General features: G+C 31.9%; 2 protein-coding genes across 2 annotated transcripts in view; one reads left to right on the top strand and one right to left on the bottom strand.

The window, feature by feature from the left end:
* Positions 1 to 210: 210 nt before the first annotated feature.
* PDCD-5 (programmed cell death 5) lies at positions 211 to 959 on the bottom strand. Its single transcript, XM_070640918.1, has 2 exons — positions 799 to 959; positions 211 to 737 (listed from the first exon to the last, which is right to left on the bottom strand). Exons 1-2 carry the CDS (start codon positions 853 to 855, stop codon positions 411 to 413), a joined length of 384 nt encoding a protein of 127 aa, XP_070497019.1. The 5' UTR covers positions 856 to 959; the 3' UTR covers positions 211 to 410.
* A 411-nt stretch (positions 960 to 1,370) lies between these two features.
* The window catches only part of chm (lysine acetyltransferase chameau), a 70,230-nt gene continuing 49,972 nt past the window's right edge, over positions 1,371 to 21,628 (top strand). Inside the window, exons 1-4 of the mRNA XM_070641005.1 lie at positions 1,371 to 1,508; positions 1,582 to 1,762; positions 1,822 to 3,539; positions 18,564 to 18,657. Of these exons, the coding sequence (XP_070497106.1) occupies positions 1,494 to 1,508; positions 1,582 to 1,762; positions 1,822 to 3,539; positions 18,564 to 18,657 (2,008 nt within the window). The 5' untranslated portion in view covers positions 1,371 to 1,493. The remainder of the gene's footprint in view (positions 1,509 to 1,581; positions 1,763 to 1,821; positions 3,540 to 18,563; positions 18,658 to 21,628) is intronic.

Below are 21,628 nucleotides of genomic sequence, written 5' to 3'. Positions count from 1 at the left end.
TATATTGAGTCTTATTAAGCTTTGCTGTGGAATTTTCGTTTCTATTTCTATGGATCAAATTTAGCCGTTTGTGTCTAACAATTTGAATTTTTACCGCTAGCTTCATCAAGTTCAATTTCTGAACAACTTTTCAAATTTTGAATTTTCGTTATATTTTGAATTTAAAATATTCGTTAGTTTATATTTGTTGAAATTGAAGTCAAAACAACATTTTCGTATGGCTATTAATAGAATATTTGCTTTATTTTCTTCTCTCTTTTTAAACATAAAAAAATCGACAAGAAAAACAAAATTTAAAATGCGCAAAAATAAGGAGTACAATAGAGTTAATTAAAACAAAAATATGCAAGTTGCGAAAAGAACTGAATAAAGTGACAATGAGAATTCTTCGTGCGACTAGAAAAAATCCATCAATAATCCTCATCACTGTCGCTGTCCAAATTGTTTCTTCTTCTATCATAATTAACTTTAATTCCAGAAGTTGAACGAGTCATTTGCTGATTGAGTGATTCCAGCAATTGAGTAAATGTTTTATCATCCAGTTTACCACCGATTTGTCCTCTCTGTGCCATTTGAATGATGATATTTTCAACAGCATCTGCTTTATCGGGTTTACTCAATTTTAAATTGTTTAAACGTGCTCGTGCTTCTTGATCCAATAGACTAGCTAACATCATATTCTTCATTTGTACTTGCTCTTCTTTTTGTTCCTCAATCTTTTTTTGACTTTCTGGATCCTTAAAAAAATGAATCATTGTGAACAAATGTTTTGAATTAAAACTTTAATTAACTATTTACCATTTGATTTTGCATTTGTGACATTCCGCCGGGCATTTTTGGACCAAAATTTGCCATTTTTTTGTTGGTGTTTATAGTTTAATTAATTTATTTTCGTGAAAATGTAAAATTCGTGTGTCGATTGATAAATAAAACCGAATACAGGGTTGTCAACTTTTGGGTAATAAATATTTGAGTTTTTATTGATTTATTCGCTTATTTTCTCAATATATCACAGTAGGCATGTAATGTTTTGACAATAAATTATTATTTAAAGAAGTTTAAAATCTTTGTCATTAATTAAATATTGAATAACAATCATTTCGGAGAAGTTAGTTTACACCCCTAAGTATTACCCAAATATGGGTAAATTGGATAATATTGAATTGGGTGATACTGAATCTAAATGAAATTTACAGCAACAAATGCATAAATTTTAATTCTATTGCACCATTGCAATTCACACAACATTAATACTCCGAATTTTCATATTTGAATCTACATCATTGTTAATAAAAATTTAGTGTAACGACCAAAAATTATTCAAATTCATTTTGGGTAATATCTCTTAAGCATTGGGTGATTTCAAGGGACGTCAACAAAGTTTTTGTTTATATTTTCTTAAAAATATTTTCATTCACTCAAAAATTAGATTTTCTGTCGAAAAATCAATTAAAGTTAATTCAACTGACTAGGAAAACAACTAAGTTATCAAAATGAGCCCACATAAGGTAAAATTAGTGACTGTAAAGCTGAAAATTCATTTGAATTTTATTTTTATGAATATTATTATTAATTTTTTAGTCGGCAACTTCAACAAGCAGCAGTAATTCAAGCGGAAGCAGTTCAAGTGGCTCCGATTCTGGTAGTTCTCGAAGTTCCAGCAGTAGCAGGTCCTCAGACTCCTCTGATTCGAGTTCATCAGATTCAAGCAGTAGCTCTGATGAAAAATCTCCAGAAAAGCCAACTACATCAGCTCCAGCCAGTAATTAATTAATATTTTGTGACTTTTCAGATTAAAAAAACGATTTGTTGTTATTTTAGAAGTTCCAGAAAAAGTATTAGCTAGAAAAAGCCAGGAGAAACAATTGCCTGCTAAAGCAGCAATAATTAAGAATGCTGAAATTAAAAGCTCAAAAAGTAGTCTTTCATCAACAGAGGATGAAAGTCCTAAAAGTCCAGTTAAGAAAGCTCCTGTTCAAAATGAGAAAAAGAAGGTACACCCACAACAAAAAGCAACAACACAAGCGGCGGCGGCTGCGGCAATAAACCCACCGACTGGGGGAAAAGTACCTCCTAGTGTTATGAAACAACACCAAGCATTACAACAACAAAATAAGGCACTAGCAGCTGCCAAACTGACACCATTTGCGGGAACTCCAACTACAAATAAATCAAGTGTATCACAGAAATTGATAGCAAATGCCAAGAAGGCATCAGCAGCAAATAAAGTACTCAAAAAGAAGAGCATATTCTCACCAGATAATTCATCTGATGATGAGAAGCCATCAGTTAAAAGTGATCGTAGATTATCAAACAGTTCAACTAGTGGTCGTGGAAGAGGAAGGCCTCGAAAGCAGGCAAATACTGCTAATTCGTCTTCATCAAGTGTTCCAAAAACAACTCCAACTAAAACGCCAAACGATAAACAGAAACCAGAAATTAAGAAAGATGTTACATCAGCTTCATCCTCATCTAGCGAGTCATCATCAGCATCATCAAATTCTGACTCCGATTCAGAAAGTGCGATTCCAAGTAGAAAATCAGCTCGAATGAGCAGCGTAAGAAAATCTAAGCATCTTGGAGGCTCAATTAAATCAGAATCGGAAACAGACGACAGCACAAAACGATCGAGTACAAGAAGTCCAGTCAAGAAAGTTCCTTCATTAATTCCAACAAAAGGAAAATCAAAGCAAAAGAAAATTGAACAAAAACTTAATTTGAATTTATCAAAAGACTCACAGCCTGAAGAAAAAGGATGTCCACTTGAAGGATGTAATTCAAATGGTCATTTAAGTGGCAATTATGATAAGCATTTTACATTAGAAGCATGTCCAGTGTTTCATAATTTGACAATTGCTGAAACTAAGAATAATATCCCGGAGAGGAAGAAACGTAATGAGGAACGATCAAAAGCACTAGCAGAATTTGAGCCGAAGAAGCCAGCCACGCCAGAACAAAAAGCATATCTTCAAAAGATTCGTGATATGAGATCCAAGTTTAAGCCTGGACCTAAAATTCATGACGATTTTCGTGGTGACGATCGTGAACCAATGTTATCAGGAACTGTTTCCGAATATGATCTCCAATTATTCCGTGATGCACAAGCACTTGCAAGTGAAAATATAGAAAATGAACTGAAACAATTACCTTGTCGTGGTAGTGTCAAGTATGTAGTTATGGGAAAACATAATATGGAAGTTTGGTATCAGAGTGTCTATCCCGAAGACGTACAAAGACTCCCCAAACTTTATCTCTGTGAATTCTGTCTGCGCTATCAAAAATCAGAAGTAACAATGAAAAGGCACGCAGCAAAATGTGTCTGGCGTCATCCTCCGGGCGATGAAATTTATAGAAAAGGAAAACTGTGTGTATGGCAAGTTGATGGAAAAAGGCACAAAAATTACTGTCAGTATTTATGCTTATTAGCAAAATTCTTCTTGGATCATAAAACCCTCTACTTTGATGTTGATCCATTCTTGTTCTACATTATGACTATTGCTGATGTTGAAGGATGTCATATTGTCGGTTATTTTAGCAAGGTGAGTACAATTCCTTTGATCATATTTACTTTTTGTCCTGTTGAGCTTCCGAAAGCATTTAAATGATACTTCACAAGTCATTTTAATAAGTGCCATTAAAACAAAATGAAAATGAAGAGCATAACGAGCTGTTGAGAAAGAAAAAAAAACTAAAGAACGAAAGCATACTTCCTTAACAAGCTGAATGGTGTCTTTATGACACTTGCATTAGTACTACTTTGTGAAAAGTACAAAGAATGTCATTAAAATGAAAAATTTATATGATAATGCATGTAAAAAGCCTTTAATTGCTCCCATACACAAAAGTTACTTCCTTTTTTCGGTTTCATTACTATTCAACAATTTCCATTAGTCAGGGTTGGGTATTAGACAAATTGATTGCTTTTTGATAGGAAGAGGAATTAAAGTATGGGTCGCGAAAATTGGTTTATGAATTTGAACTTCTGAATTCCAACCCAAATAGAAGTAGGGTTCCAATCCCAATATAATCCGTTAGTCAACCTCAATAGAATCCGGGTCCCAAACACAAACAGAATCCGGGTTCCAACCCCAACAGAACCCCTACCCTTTCTTAAATCAAGCATTTTAATAACGGGAATCAATAATTAGGCAATGTGAGATGTAAGAACGAGTCATGAATGCTATAATTAGAAATCAGAAAGATAGTTGAGCTATTACTTCACTAGAGATGTGGAACGGACCTGGATATTTTGTAATTTACTGAATAATTGAAAAGGAAACTGACTTGAATACTGGATTCTAAGACCTAAATATTGCTAGAAACTTTGTTGCTCAAAGTTCAATTTAAGCATGCTTCTCTGTTCAAAGACATACTTACTTCCTTCGTTGGCCGTACAGATCAACTTTGATCCATGGCCTCCCTCAGATGACGGTAAAGCTTGCTCTATCACTGGATTCCGTCTGCCAATTGCCAATACCAAATGAGTTTAAAGACATGTCGGTTCAAAAATCCCAAAACTATACGATTTAAAGTCAAAATTAATTTTTCAAACATTATGACCATAAAAGAACCAAGAAATCTGCCTTACCAGCCCTGCGACCAGCTTTTGAAAAGGAATACCATGAGATTGTGTTTATTTAATATTAAATTGTGCATGCATTACATGAACGGCAAACATAAAAAAAAAATTACGTGGGGGGACCTCTTTGTGCATGCTTCAACACCTCCTTTATGACATGAAATGAGTGGAGCAACAAAAAAAAATAACTGAAAAAAAAAACTTCACAAAATGAGCAATCGACAAAAGCTCTTGAAACAATTTTATTTTTTGTAGTCATATGATGATGTGTTTTTAGCATTGTATGTTTCATTGTGCGGTGCTGCCATAATAATAATGATGCACATATTGGTGAATATGTCTCCTTTTTTTTGTTGAAATAAACTTCCAGACATAAAAAAAAATTGTTAGATATGATCAGTGGTATGGGGTATGAATTGAGATGGAAAACAATTTTCCTGCAGTGTATATTCCACCAGTAGATTTGTCGTCTGTCTGTTGAACCTTTATCTCCCATTCTTTTACTTTATTGTGCACAAAAAAACGAACTTTTTTTCATGAGCTGCCGCCAATTTATTCCATCTCATTCTCTTGCCTTCCTTTTTTTTTTACAAAAATTTTACAATGCCTCACAATGAGGGTGAATTGAATCCTGTGTCTGTATACTGGAGTAAAGGAGAGAATGAAAAATAAATTGTTGTTGTTGTTGCTTTAGTCACAGTGTCTGGTGTGTGTAGAACAAAATTTTATGTTTGGGGAGGGGAAAAGGTTGGAGACGGCAGACAACGGTTACACACATATACACACAAAGAATGATGCTGTGCTCCTGCTGAATGATAATTGAGTTCAACGAACTTTATGGCTCGAACAATAAATTGAGCATAATACCTAAATTGGCTGGCAAAAGGGGGAAGGAGCTTTTTTTGTGGATAAAGGATCAAGAGCTGTGCATTTTTTTATTGTTAATTTATGGCAAAATAATTGGTTTTTTACAGAAAATTTGATTAATCAGCAGTGAGTCACATCCATTTCCACTTCCATCAGATCCTTGAAAAGCTCATTAACTTTATGGCTTATGCTGTATTCAATCCATCTAATTCATTTTATATCTATGTATAAATGTTTTCTAAATTTTTTACCATAAATGGACATTGCACTTTTAACTGTACAACCCCAACTCAATATAAATTGTGTCTGCTGCTCATGGGTACATTGTATATGTACATGCTACACACAAAAAAAAAAGAAAACGAGACGCGATGATGAAAATGGAAGGGAAAATTGTGAAAAAAAAGGGAGTGATGTTCGGAAAATTACTGTTGTCTGCGCGCTCCTACTATATATATACGAAAACAAGGACATTGAACTTTTTTCTCCTCCCTCACTCAGCCCAAGCAGCATCCTAGCCTTACTTTTGTTCTCATTCCATTATGTCTGGCGTGTAGCTTTGTGCCAAGGGTTTTGGAAAAATAAAAATTTATTTCTCTCTGTTACTCACTCTTTTTGTTGCTTTTCAATCCTATTCAAACTCAATATATATATAAAGTTTTTGTTCTTCTATAAAATTATTTTTTTTAGAACAAACTGTATAAATATTGGAAATGATGCTCACTGTAAAATAGAGGATAGGAATGGTGAGGAATAAAACTGAAGAAGTATGCCTGAGATTGATAGAGTTGAGCAGATGGGATGATGAACTTTTGATTATTTTTGCTTATGATATGCTGGTACTTATTTTTAAAGGCACATGTGCTTTTGTGAATGGATGGGGGATTGTTGGGAAAATGTCTCGTAGAGTTCTGGTTTGAAGTTACTTTTTGCTGTTAGGAAGTATGTAAGGCTTGTTGTTTTGGGTTCCAAGTGTCTATATGTAGACCAATTCTTGAGGGATTGTCTAGACCGAGACACGCAGATCAGATAATGACCTTTCGTTGCTTATGTCCTAGCTTATTTCCTTGGTTCGGGCACACTGTGACCCATTGCCACGTTTAGAGAACGTCTGCAGATAGCTCTATCTTTCGATAACATCGGCCATTTCGGGATATTGAGAACTAACATGTCCTTATCAACACATCCAATCCAGGAAATTTTCGGTCTTCTGCTCGATCTTTTGTCGTCCACAAAGTCTGCAAATGTTGCTCTATATACTGGTGTATCCTGTGGTTGTCAGTTCACATGACTTGCCCATCTCAAGCGATTCACACGAAGAATAGTGACAATATCAGCATCCTGAAAAAGCTGATAAAGCTCAAAATTATACCTAGATCGGAATACTTTTAGTTTAGCCTGGAAATTATTAAGTAATGTGCAGTATTCCCGAATATCACAAGTAGGTTAGTTGATCTAAAATCCAACATCAGAAGTCGTCATGACTCTTTAAATATTTCCTATGATACTTTGACGATCGATCCGATCTGCTAACTTCAATCCAAAAAGCTCATTATTTAAAGATATCAAGACTCCTTGCTACATGTCTGCAATATAAAAGCTGAGTTTGCTGATCTAAAAGACAAAGCTAGACCTAATAGATAAGTTACATTTAATTTAAATCATATGCTTTACATCGCTTAATCTAACTGGGCATGGCCGTTTAGAAATTCACACTCAGTAATTTGAAGTTAAAGGCATTTTTCTCCTTAGTTGGACTTTTTAGGATCACTTTTGATAGTTATAATTGTAGAAATTCATAAAACCAACATTTTGGCATATAATTTGCTATGGTTAGTGCTTTAATTAATGCAAAAATTCAAAAAATATCTCAATTACTGAGTGTGAATTTTTGTTCCATTTTTTAAAATTTTTCAGAAAAATTAATAAAAATCGCTAAATTTATGTGTTTATTATGATTTAAATTGTGGGAGCATAAAGATTTTATGTTCCTTTTTAAGATTAGACTACTCTACGGAAGCAAATCATGCTTTAAATTAGTTTAATTAACATAAATAGTATTCTGTTTTTGAAAAAAATTATTTTTTTCCGTTGAAATTTTGAAAAAAAATGGAACGTTATTTACGGCTAAGCCCAACTACATTTCCAGTTTAATTACACTGTCTACCCTTTCAAATTATCTAAATTTTAGCCCAGACATGAAAAGTTTTTCTATTCTTCTTCTCAAAAATTGTTCTTTTTTTCACACACAAAAAAGAAACATTACAGTAACTGACTTGTATTCATCTAGACAATTCTTATTCGCTTATAATGAAAACTATGATTTATAGCGATGACAAATACAAAAATTTTTTTATGCGATGTTAAAGTTTCATATGAAAAAGCTCATCCGCATTATTTAGGGAGAGGCTAAAGTACTTAAAATGCTGTTGAACGCACATGTATATGTACTCCATCAGTGAATTTTTGCTTTATATGGGTTGGGGGTTGCAGACATATATGTATGAAAAGTTTAACGAACTTTTTTTTTTTTGGCAATTGGATTTTTTTTCTCATTCTTCTTTCCTTTACGACTGAACTGAATGTACGATAGTAGATGAGGAGAGATTTCATCGTCTCATACCCATTATGCAGTAAGAAGCTTCTTTTCTTTTGTGCTGCTGATAACAAAATTTTAGTCTGAGTAGTAAAAATCTGGTCAATGACCTTGATGGTTTGAGATCATTGATAGGATAAAATGGAATTGATATTATTTTTCCGATTTTTTTTTTCATCAAGATGAGCATTCGAGACTAAGTAAATACTTATCATTTAAGAGAGAGATTTTTGATATTTGAAGAAAATGAGAACAATGCTTGAAACGATTTTCTTTATCTATGATGATAATGAGCATCTAGTTTCAATGAACTTAAACTTATTTTTCCATTCTTATTCGTAAAAACTTTTTTTTTTGCTGTGCATGAACAAAAAACATAAAAATCTGCTTTAACCACAAGAAAAAGTTCATCAACTCTAAGTTTTCTTTTTTGAGACTTTTTCTTTTTATTTTTTGATTTTCTATTGCTTAGCTTGCTTAGAATATATTCAGAAATTTCTTATTTTCTGTGCTTTGATGAATGTGAAATTAAAAGCATTTTAGTGATTTGAATTTTTTGGGGGTTATGGTATTGTTGATGATATTGTCTCGTGGTTGTTTGAGTTTAGTGATTTCTAAGAAACGTTACTTTAGTTGTTCAAAATCTAAGATCCATTTCTGGGCGTTATGTGGGTTTCATGGCAATTTGTAGCTTAACGAGTAATAATTTTCTAAGAAAGACTCGATTAATTCCTTCAAAAAGTATCATTAAAAGTTAGTACTTCATGAAATTGGAGATCAATTTTAACCAAATTTGATGTACTTATTCACATCCTTCCTGGAACTATGCTTCGACTTGGGGGTTATTTTAGAAGGATTTCCATCTATCTCTATTAATGGCCATATCACAAAGCTTGTACAAAATCTTGACTTTTGGTCAGAGACCGAGTCAGATCGACAGCCTCCCCAACTCCCTCCAAATTTGATGCATAAAACCATAACCTTCTCAAATGCTCATTGCTGTCCAATTCCTGATATGCTGTTTATTCATAGAACTTTATCATCTCAATTTCCATTCTGCTTATTGCTACTCAAATCAATTGTTTTGTCTGAGTTTCTGGACAGTCATAAATCTGATATTGCAGAAAAAAGAATGTAAATACAAACAAGTTCAAATAACTTTGGCAGTTAATAACATTTGAAACTTGAGCTGCAGCACAAGCGCTTGTTTTTCAGTAAACAGTATAATTGCTTTGACGATTAAATTCCAATTATGATTTCAAGTTTTATGAATATCTGTGATTATTAGTAGCTATTGGAAAATGATGAGTCATTTTTCTGAGGAGGTTGATGGAAATGTGGAGAACCATGTTGTTAGCTGTTCGTCACCTGTGTTGAACTAAAATTGTATTCATATAAGCTTCTTTAGATCGTTGGACTTATTTTCATTGTCTGACCCAGGGACCTCTTCTCTCCCAAGGACTTGAAGTCGACTAGTATTTTGTAAGGAAAAGTCGACTTGACTCCACATAAAATTCGAGTCAACTTCGAGTTCTGTCTCTCCTCTTGCATCATAGAGAGAAAGTTTAGAGGTTTTTATTGTTTGAGCTGTAACAAAACCCTCCTTCCGCACCTCCTCTCCCCAATGGACCCCATAGAATTGACGACTTTTAATGTTGTAACCTTCACCACATAAGTCGATATCAGAAGCATTTTAAATTATTTCTTAAATTCTGCAAAATTATCAAATTTAAATCTAAACGTGCGCTTCTATCGAGCTTATCGAAATCCTTCCCAACCAATTCCCCTCTCACTTAAAATTGTTGTTCTTAAAATTAAAACATTTCTTTTGATGTTCCAAAGACATACTAGGGAATCATGATATCATGAATAACTTTAAAGTAGCAAAAACTAAAGTTTAATAAGTAAAAGTATCATTTTATTTTATTTTAAAACTTGAGTAAAAAGAAGAAGCCAACTAACAGAATATCATAAAATGTAGTTGAGCTTTATATTTTTGATATAGCACGAATTTTCATTACCGCATCAACTTTACGATAGCAAATGAATTAAAACAAATGAGCTCATTTTTTATTAAGTCAATAAATAGTTTCATCAACAATAATTTTTTCCATAAAAAATAAGAAGCTAATGAATTTAAGGAGCGTGTTTATAAAACAGAGCTACCAATTACTTCATTATAAGGTTTTAATCATCATTCGACGTGTTAATAACAAGAAAACGGGAATGAACTCGATCAATGCCTTTAAGAAGTGAAATATATTAAAAATACTAAAAAAAATCATCAAAAGTCAGATGCCGACACGCAAAACGTTGAAAGACTGTTTTGTGAAAATAATATTGTACTTAATACAGAGAAAGAATCTCCGAATAAATTGTTTTCCGTTTTTGGCCTTGTTCGATTAAAAATGTTGAAATAATTATGAGAAAATTTGGATGAGTAATAAAAAATACTGAATTAATAGCAGTTTACCATCGGGTTAAGCTAAACTGTTCCTGCTTAAATTTTATCTAAAAAAAAATAATAATACAAATCCAACACATGTCGCGATAAAATATCGTACGATTTCTAAAATATCTTTTTTCTACGTAATATCTGAGTTTTAATATGAAATTGGAGACTTGTTGTCACTTTGACTGACTAGGCTTAGGAATCTTTCTGAAGGAAATTTAGGGTTGGAGTCATTTTATTGCAGACATTTACATTTTGGCCTATGTTATATTGTTTGGGTTGTGTTGTCATTGTTAGTCCAGTCTTTTTTACCATCCCTATTCTGATTGTGAGATTGCCACCCTTCAGTCGAGGTGGATTGTCTTTACTCAATCATTTACCGTACTTATCTCGACACATAACTCGGACGCTAGCAGTATTTATCGGTATCGAGATTTACCACTAAAAGGTGTAGTCTTCACCAGTGGTCTGCTTTGAAGGCAGATTACGGTTTTCCCAATCTCCCAAGATTTGGGGTATTTTAAGTCATAAAATGGAAAAACAACGAAAACCATTAAAATCATTTATGAATTCCAGATTGAGCCCATTGTTTCATGCTGAACTATGCCTAAAATATTTTATTCAATTTCAACAATCATCCAATTCCTTAAGCAGACAATGAGTTTACTCAACTAATTGAGGGTGCTCATGAGTATACTCAATCAATATAATAGCGGATGCTCAAGTTTGAAAACATCCTCATGGGAGCGCTCGTTATCTTTTCGGGTTCCTAGAAATATTCTATCAAACAGTTTGATAAAAGAAAGCAGGCACTAAACGCTCTTCCGTCCCCAATCAGCACAGACATTTGTTACTAATTTACGATACGTTTGCGAATTCCTAGAAAAAAAAGAATGTTATTTATGAAGTCATTTATGTGTTAATTTTTTCACGCGCACGTTTCTTCTATTTACAATGTCAATAACTCTAATGAAAAATACGATTGCGGAAAATTATCACATTGTGATAACAAAAATTCTATGTCGGTATTTATGATTCTATATTTAGTCATTTTGATAAAATTTCAACTAAAAATTTCGCTTAGACTTAATTACTAATTACATTATGTGATAAATTTCACCAGAACTAGCGTTACCATGTGAACAAAAATTCAATTCTAAGACGCAATAACGTTCCAGACACAAATGCATATAAAATCCTCATCTTAAATTCTTTATGACCGTAACACACAGCAGCAGCAACAAAAAAAAAATCTCCCTTCGTATAAAATTACAAATGTAAATCAAATTATCGCAAATATTAATAGACATAAAAGAGACGGAAAGACTATTTTGCGTATTTGTTTTTGCATCATGTCTGCAACTTTAAACACAATAAAACAAAACATTGGATAGACTAAAAATTTTTGAATACAAGAGCGAGAGTGAGAAGGAATGAAGGCCAAAAAAAAATTTTATTTAATCCACCCTCATATGGTCAACCGAAAAATTGGCAAGTCTAACGAATGTACTTTTCATATTATGCACAATATCTATAGAGGTAGAAATTAGTGGAATGGCAACATTATTTGATTAATTGTTATTTTATCCGTACGTTTATAGACTCAAAAACGCTACTTTTACTATAGACAGACATTTTACATGTATATCCATATGTAAATACACATAGTATAACTTTTCATCTGCAATATGCAATTTTACCATTTGTTGTGGAACCCTTTTTAATACACAAAATATATATATTCTCCTTTTTTCTGCGTTCAAATTCATAGACTGTTTTATTTATTTTGCATATCTATCATATATCATATATATGCACCAACACTTTGATGAGAGCGGTTATTATTGGGGAGAGTTCAATGTCCTGCAGATAAAAATATTTTCAAAAAAGCATTTTTCCACCTCTTTTGGTCTCGCTTCTCGTTTTTTGTGTATCAAAATCAATCATTCTATGTAATGTAGCGGTGAATAACTTGCATATGCTTTTGGGGAACCAACAAAATAGTCGCAAATTACTTTTTTATCACCTTTAGACTAAAAAATAGAATATTGATGTATGTTGGACTTTTTGAGGGTTGATGACAAAAAAAAGTTTGTATTCCTGCCATGTCCACAGATGTGACATCAAAGATTGATTAATTTCATTATCATTTAATGTCTCTTAAAAAAGTCGTACACAACATAAATTTTATCAATACTTTACAAGTTACAAGTCAGACAGATTCAGGCATGAGAACAAAAAAAAAAGAGTCAACATTTTTAGGAGAAAATAAAATCTGATTCCATTGGCGGCATTTTTCCTCTCGTTTGTCTGCATATATGTGCAGAAAAAAGGGCTGCAAAATATATATATATAAAGTCAGACAGTCAGTACATAAAAAAAAAATTTCATATTGTAAAGAAAATTTATGATTATTATTGTTTCATTTCCCCCTTGTTCATGTTAAATAACTCGTTAGGTGAAATTTTGAGAATTCCGGATGAGGGATGATGATTGTCAACTTTAGAGAAATAGAACTGGAAATAAGGATTTCCACTATAGTTTTTAGTATTAAAAAACATGATGCTTGTGAACTTGTTTTACATGGAAATTTATGGTGATGATAACGCGAACGTTATGGAATTATGGAGACAGATATGACAGTCATCTTTTGTTTTGAGCTTTACTGATATACAACTCACAGTTGTTTGTTTTGAAAAAGGATTTGGGACAGTTATTATAGGATTGGAGACTATCTCTGGGATAATCACTGATGTTTTGAAGCAAAATATACAATTTTTGGCGACATCTGCTAAGTAAGTGAAGCTTTCTCAGTTAGGGGATCGTAACTTTATTAGGTTACGCTTCTGATAAGAACATCATTAGGGAAATGAAAGGGTATTGGGCTGTTTTATTCACGAATAATAATATAAAATTGAAAAACTTTTTCAAAGTGGGGAGCGAACCCCTAAAACCTTCCCCCGTCCTTAAATACACCCCTGGCTCTTTGGGAGGGGGTTGAGATTTTGTTGCGCCTCAACCTAAACAATCCAAATTTATATCCATAGAAATTTTGCTACTGAGAGGGGAGGGGGTGTCAAAATCTCGGTTCCTCATGTTACTTAATAAGTGAGCTTCCCATTGTGTCAAGTTCACTAATTGAAAATCTTCAATTACACATTTGAATTGCAAAGCTAAATGTTAAGCAGTTTCTAATTCGTGAAAATTAAGTTAACAAACAAAGCAATCACTCAATTGAGTAATTAAGCTTCATAAAAATAATATTGCCAGTCTAATAGAACACATCTAGTAAATAAACATATATGCGAATCTCAAAAGTCTATCGACCCCCTTTTCTTCACCAGAAAATTGTAATTCCAATAAAACAATACCAAGAACTAAAATCAAGAACCATTCATGTTTCAAAAGGCTTCAATCATTAATTGGATAAGGCAATCACAACAGATATTCATATTACCTTACTGAATAATGCAAGTACTTTAAAATTTTGTAGCCGTTTCCTAATTGCTATTATGATTGTAGAGTTAAATTAAATTACAATTAAATTTGCACTACAAAAGTTATGTAGAAGTGCTTTCATAATTTAATTAATAAAACTCTGAAGTGACACTTTAGACGAGAATAACTGTAATGTGCGAATAACTGATGCGGACGTTGATTCGAAAAAATTTGAATAATATTTCGATTGTTTTTTCAGAAAAAAGTCCGCCATCTTGAAAAACATCAAAACATTTGAAATTTTTAATTTTTCATAATTTTTAGCTTGATTGTTTCATTTAAATCAAAATAACCAACTTAATTATGTTCAATGAAGCTTTTTTAATCATTTAATCGAAGTGTAAAGTTAAATTTATCAGCTAAAAGCTATTTTTTTCAGAAAATATTCTAAATTTTCGATTTTGTTTTCATTGTTTGTTTACAAACATTCTGAGAAAACAATGAAAAACTAAAATGTCTTTAATTCGCTATTCTTCACTATTTGAGACTTTTAATTTAATTTTTTACAATTATTTAGTTTAGTTTTAGCATAATTTAGCGTTAAAATCTATAATTATAGACTAATTTAGAGTTTTTTTTGTTTGGATTATTAACGTTCATTTGAAGTTTAAATATGTTTCCGAAAATAAGAACCATTCGAAATTGAAATTCCGAAAATAAGAACTCGTTCGCACATTACAGGAGAATAAGATTATTACTGTTATTATTATTGTTTGTGTGCGGTTTGAGTTCGATGAACTGTGTTAAGAGATTATTTTGATGATGAACAACAACAAAAAGAAGGGGATTAAATTTTATTAATTGACAATTACTTGCTCTGTTGATATATTATTAAGAATTATTACAATGAAATATTATTCTCTAATTTATTTCCGAGTGAAAGAAGTCATTCATATATTTAATAAATTTATCCCTAGACAACGGAATCATATACACGTACACAACGAGAAAGTCAAATAAAATTTTTCTTCTTTTGGAGCTATAAGATTTTCCATGTTGAGGGGGTGCTGTAAAATTTCATATAAAATAAAACTTCTTTTTCGTAAGTCTGTCTTCTGCCGAGTTGCTTGTTCTGTTCAATGTATAATGAAAAACAACAAAAGCAGTAGAAAATTGAAAATGCTGGCAGACGATAAGTAAAGAAAGATTTTCATCGTATATAAGCTAAAAAAAAGGCGAATGAACTTTCCATTATAGAAGAAATTGATCTGCAGGTGAATTACTCGTTCCATTTTATATAAATTTTATCGATAGAATTTATACTCTCTTCCTTAACTATATCGTAACCGCGAGCAACATCTTAAATTTTCCGTCTGTGAAAATGGCAACAGCAAAAAGTGAAAAAAATCGTTACAGACGTCTTGAGACCGGAGAATGATGGGAGGATGAGATACGCTTTTCTTAGGCGTATTTCTCGTTTTTCATTCTTAAGAGTCGTTCCATCATAAGAAGGATGATGACAAGGTGGTAATGTGTAGGCAATGAAGAGAAAACTTTTTTTTTTGGAGTTTGGTTGAGTTTATTGCCTGTCTCGTCTGTTCTTGTTGTTTGCATCCGTTTTTATATTTTCTATGGATTGAATGAAGGAGAGAAAAAAATTTCTTAGATTTTATTTCTGTAAGAACAAGAAGAGCTGCATGCGGATTTGGAAGAGATTGTTATTTTGGAGACGCATTTATATGGCATGATGTCTTGAAACCTGTTAATTCGTTGAGTAAGCTTTTAAGTCGCTGATTTGTATTGTTGCTAATCATTTAACTGACTCGATGCAGGGATTTAGTTAGAATATTTTCAAAGAATATCTTAAACTCTGTATGATGCATGACTCAGGGTATATCAATACAACGTATCTAGTCACAATTGGTGCAACGAACCACAAAAACCGAGTTAGAGTGACAAGAACAGTAGAAAGGCACTCAAATTGTATAAGACTTTCCGTGAGAAGAGAAACTTGGATCATTGAGTCAACTGTCTGACTTTCTAACCAACTAGACCATTGCCGCTTTTTCGCTGCTTTAAAATCTTACATAATTCCTATCAAATTCAAATCAAGGATCATCAATTTAATCCTAATCAAGCTTCACAGACTCCCGAGTGCACAGAAATACATTACAGCTACTTAATGGCAAGTCAATGTCCAATTTATGTCTCATTCTAAATTATTATGGTCCACTCGGGACTCAAGCATCCAAAATGAAGGAAGCAAAAGCTTTTCCTCCTAAAATGTCTGGAAATGCTCGTGGGAGCAAAAAAAGTTTTTCGTTTTATTTTAAAAGAGTTTCTCCTTACTTTTCCCATAAAAATAGTAAGAAATGTCTACGACAAGACTGTTTTTATGGGCTGAAAATTTCTTTTTTTTTTGCTTCACATCGTAAGATGGTGGTGTAAGCACTTCTACATTGTGTAATAAGAAGAAGAAAAAGTCTAACAACGACTGCATGATGAGTTTATTGAACTTAAGAAAAAAAAAGTTCTTTTTCGTAAGGATTTTTTTTTCTCTTTTCTTCTTAGCTGCTGAATAGAACGATAATGTGATGGTGATGTTCATGGGATGGAGGGCGCGTCTGAGACGCTATATTATATTTTATACATTATATTTTATGAGTGTCTGTCTGATGATTTCTGTTTTGGTACATTGAACAATCAAATATCCTTTTATAATCATAATAAGTAAGATATCTCTTATTTTTTGTGTGATTCTGTCTACAGATTATTTTGAAACACAAAAATTCTGTTGAGTTGATGGTAGTTAGGATGATCCATTATAATTATGGGCTCTTTTTCTTTACGGTCGGAAGATGATGTCTGTTGTAGCTCGTGGATATTATTTTCAAAATTTACTTATAGGTCATTACTCCTGCTGATTTTGCTTAACGTCTGCTTATTGATATCGTGTTTTTCAAAGGAAATGAATTGAATTTAAACATTTGGCAATTAATAAACCGCAAGAATCCAACTCATTTATTCAAAAAAAATTTTAATCCAATCTTAATTTTGTATAATACTTAAACACAATTCGCCAAAACAATTAGATGTTCCGACAGCGACCGTTTCAAACAAATGCTTTATTTTGATGATTATGAGAAGACAAGGTAATTAGAAAGTTAATTACAGTTGAACAAAAAAAAAATTTTTTTTTTTCTTCTTGCAAGCCGCCGTAACATATTGTTTTGTCGGCGTCTGTTGTTCAATGAGCTATTTAATTCTTCTTTTTGTTTCCTTCTTTCTTTCATCGAAAAAAAAAGTTAGATTTTGCAAAAAACTTTTTTTTCGCGAGTAAGTAACAGAAAAAAAAGCAGTACATGGATAATTTTCTATTTTACTAAGCCTTATTGGAATCAATGAAAATGTATTAAATTACCTACAATGTAATTTTTAAATACATAATTTTTTCACATGAATTCAATACACAAGAACTAGCTCTTAACTTACTTAATGACGCCATGTCAAATGTCTTAAATATACGTCAAGTAACATGTAATCGGATTTTATTTCCTACGTAATGTTTTTTTTTTTGTGAAAATAAGAAGAAATGGGGTTTTTATTGGATCATATTTTATGACTGGGTCTTCGTTCAAGAACGATTATGAATAATATTGAATAAATCTAGGAGAAAATTATGAATGTAAAATCCCCATCGCTGATCTAATCAAGTAGGTTAATGACCATTGGGAAAATTAAAAGTTATAATGGGGATTTTTGATTACTTTACAGAGAAAATTAACTAGTCATGACTTCGGGATCCTTCAATTTGATGCATTTTTAATAGCTTTTATTATTGTTATGGCTTTAAATGAAAATTTGCATAGATTCTTTGAAGATATCTTGAGCTGAATACTGTACAAGGTTTATACTTGTTAAAATCTGTCGACACTGAGAACTAAATTTTCTCAGTCCTGGTCTCGGTCTCGAAAATTTGTCGAAATCGATACTTTGAGAAACTCTAAATACTCCTTTTCCCATGCGATATCTCTTGATAAATCAACAAGTTTCGAACCCAATTTGCCCTCAGACCACTGAACATAGAACTCAGACCTAGAGTTTATAATATGATCAGGAACCACTTCTTTGATGACGATATTATCTGTTCATATCATTATTACTGCATATGACTCGAAAAAGGACAGGCTTAGTCAGTATCACATTAATTAGGTACCGAAGTACAAACCCATTCCGCCACTGAGCCACCTCGACTCAATTACCAACATAAACATATTTAATATTCCTTCAGATTCCACTTTAATAAACGAGCTATAAAAAATATTGCAAATTGTTCTAGACAACACAAAATAAAACATGTTTTCAAGTGGATTACGACAGGTGTGCTAACGATAATAAATCTTAATTGATTAAATAAATATCATCATAAATTCAATAAAATAAAACCGGATTTGCATTATTATCGTCGATAATAAGAATAATTTTCCTGATAATTGCATTTAATGCTTGAATAATGCTCAACAACCCCCGCTGTTATTGCTTATTTTTTTATAAGCTCTTTTTTATGATAAATACTTAACAATTTTTCAACTTGCAACATGAAACTAATTTTCTTGGATATATTCTTACAGGAGAAAAATTCATTTCTTAATTACAACGTGAGCTGTATTCTGACACTTCCACCGTATCAACGTAAAGGCTATGGACGGCTTCTGATAGACTTCAGTGAGTATAAATTTAATTAATTAATATTTTAATTCCCTTTTCGTATTATTTTTTATGTGAATATTTCATTTATTTCTTTCATCTGATCTTTATATTATAATTTATATAATATAAATTTAAAAAAATATAAGAAAATGAAATTGGCATTCCATAGTAGATTGCATGACTCTTTGCGATTCATTCCTTTCTTCTTTCATCTTCATTTTCATAGCAAAAAAACTTACTTCATTTTTTATTGGATATCTTACTTTAAAATGAGTTAAGAAGTCTATGACTAACCACTGGTAAAATGGATGATGGAATTCTTGGAACTGAATTATGTAATAAATTTTAAATTAGTTGTCTACTAAATTCTTCATGTCTAAAGTTGATTATTAATAAAAATATATTATTCAATGGTTGGATGAGTCGATAGTGGTATGAGCATAAGTTATTGCAAATTATTCAAGAATGTATAAATAGACTTCTTAGTGAATATTCACATAATTTATTAGGTATCATGTCTATAAACTAGATTAATCCAGCTGTATCTTTAACTTTATTTTACTATACATCTTCTTGATTATGTTGTTTCAAGAGTAAAACTTGGGAATATCATTAAGATAATCTCAAGGCTGTTTCATGAATAGAACAAGTTGGTTAATCGATCGAAAATGTAGATCTAGGGCGATGTGATTCTGATTTGGTACCGGATTTGGTTGAAAATTGACATCATAGCAAAATCACACCAGCCTGGTGTCGGAGTTTGAATCGTTTAACCTCCTTATGCTATGTGAAATTAGTTTATTGATGTAGCTCGAATTCTATTCGATTTTTGTGTTCAGTCATGTTGAATTATCCATACAAAATGCGATTCGACTTCGAGTTCTGATACAGATCCTGCCAAGAGAGCCAAGAGAGCTTGGCATTACTAAATCTAAAATACTTAAAGTTGATCCAACACGTTTTAGCACATTTGGATGAAACAAAAAGACTCAAATGATAACGTTGTTTAGAAAGTCATTCCTGAATTGTTCGGTCTATTCTGAATCTATGAAAACTTATAAAAATTAAATTCGGTTTGATTCTTGTAGTTAGTTGAATTTATATTCTGCAGAAAAATGGGTTTAAACTGTTAATTTAGAGATGCTAAGACTATTTGCATTAATTTCAATATCTGATTTGATCTACATAACTAAAAATTTTAATAAATTTGGTTCCCATGACTCCAATTCTATAAAACACTTCTGAATTATAAATTATTCAAATTTCTCCTTCGCTACTTTTGCTAAGTTTTGAAGAAAATCACAAAAACAATGACCAAAATCAAAACCTTTTCTAAAGCTTCCTCCATAATAAACCAATCAAAGATCCATTGACAGATTCAAAAGAAATTTTCGCATTCGATAGGTCAAGATAATATTCAGGTCAAACGTGTCAAATATTTCAAGCTCTTCAATTAATAATTTTCATGAAAAAAAAAAAAAATTTGCAAATATGCCATATTTGACATTCTTCATTGTTTGAATGGTGTAGCCTAAATATTCAGAAATATTTAATAAGCAATTAAATTCGTTGAACTTACATCACAAAGAAACGCTTATGAAAAAAAAAAAATAAAATAATAATTTTGTATGCAAAAAAAAAATATGAAACCATTTTGGCGAGACCGAAATGAAGTGCATGCAATATTTCTCAAAAGAAGAAAAAAGAATTCAAGTAAATTATAAATATTTACATAAAGTATCAAATTATATTGCGATTATTCTCCATGTGTGTGAAAAAAAGTGCTTTCTTTGCAAACGACATTACATTCCATAAATAGTTTAATTCTTTCTTTCTTTTTTTTATATTTTGCGCCTGAAAGTAATAATAATATGAAAGAGAAAGATTTACTGATCGCTGACCTAAATACCACAAATGTTTTAAACGTGCCAGTAGCAGTGAAAGAAATGAGAGAAAGAGATGATGAAGCAGAGAAAATTTACATTCCAATCATTGCTAATTGCAACATTCCATCATCGACTTTATGTTTTCATTTTTTCTTGGAATTTTACAAGTAATTTTCGTGTTGTTGATTACTAGATTAGCTTAATCATCGTCATTGACCTATTTTGTCATGTTGAATAATTTATTTTAACACTTTGGCTACCAATAAACAACAAGGAATACAAGATGAGCCAGACATTCCCACTCGTATATGGTCAATGCATCTTATAAATTAAATATGATAATGTCGATTCGATTGGGATTTAAGCTCTAACAAGAGATTCCGAAATTGATTTATCGATTTTAAATCATTTAGATTTATCGACAAAAATTTGCTTTAAGATTTGGGGTCATCAGGGAATGGATACTTTGAGGTTTTTCTGTGATTTACTCGATGATTCTTGATTTTCTTGGTTTTTGGATTCATTTTGTTATGACAATTTTGACAAAAAATTCAGAACTCATTATTTGTAGATAGACTTTCTTTAATTACTTAATCTACTGACCGTACAGATCAATTGTGATCCATAACCACAATCAGATGTCGACTGAACTTGACTTCCATCCCTGGTTACTGTTTGCCAATTTCCAAAACCAAATGACTAGGATATCACTCACGGGTATAGTCAAGGAGGGAGGAAGATACCTGAATAACACAAATCAGTTAATCTGGTCGCAGACCGGTGTTACTTTGATTTGTTAACGAATCGAGTTTAAATTTGACATCGACTTGTGTTATTCTGGATAATTCAGTGCTCAATCTCCCAAGTCACACTCGACATATTAGGTAGCTCTTTAAAAATTACTTTTTCAAAATTCCATCCAGTCACGGGCTCAAGTTTCAAATTATTCAAAAACTTTACCCAATTCACTAAATTTTTCCAAATCAGATTTGAAAATTTCATCAAAAAAAATCTCTGTTTACGCTCATGACTCCCTCGGCTACTCTTCCGTCACGAATCTCATCACCACTTTAAATCCCACTCTAAATCTCATCAATCAT

This window comes from Chironomus tepperi, unplaced genomic scaffold, assembly GCF_022539635.2.
Source record: "Chironomus tepperi strain 1889 unplaced genomic scaffold, CSIRO-AGI_Ctep_v1 contig_223, whole genome shotgun sequence".
NCBI lineage: Eukaryota > Metazoa > Arthropoda > Insecta > Diptera > Chironomidae > Chironomus > Chironomus tepperi.
Note: the sequence above shows the minus strand (reverse complement) of the source record. Positions and strands in the feature narration are given on the sequence as shown.

Excerpts from the sequence above, each read along its gene's own strand:
- PDCD-5 (XM_070640918.1), bottom strand. The coding sequence starts at position 855 with ATGGCAAATTTTGGTCCAAAAATGCCCGGCGGAATGTCACAAATGCAA. Across the intron at positions 738-798 it reads CACAAATGCAAAATCAAATG|GATCCAGAAAGTCAAAAAAA; the intron begins GTAAATAGTTAA and ends CATTTTTTTAAG.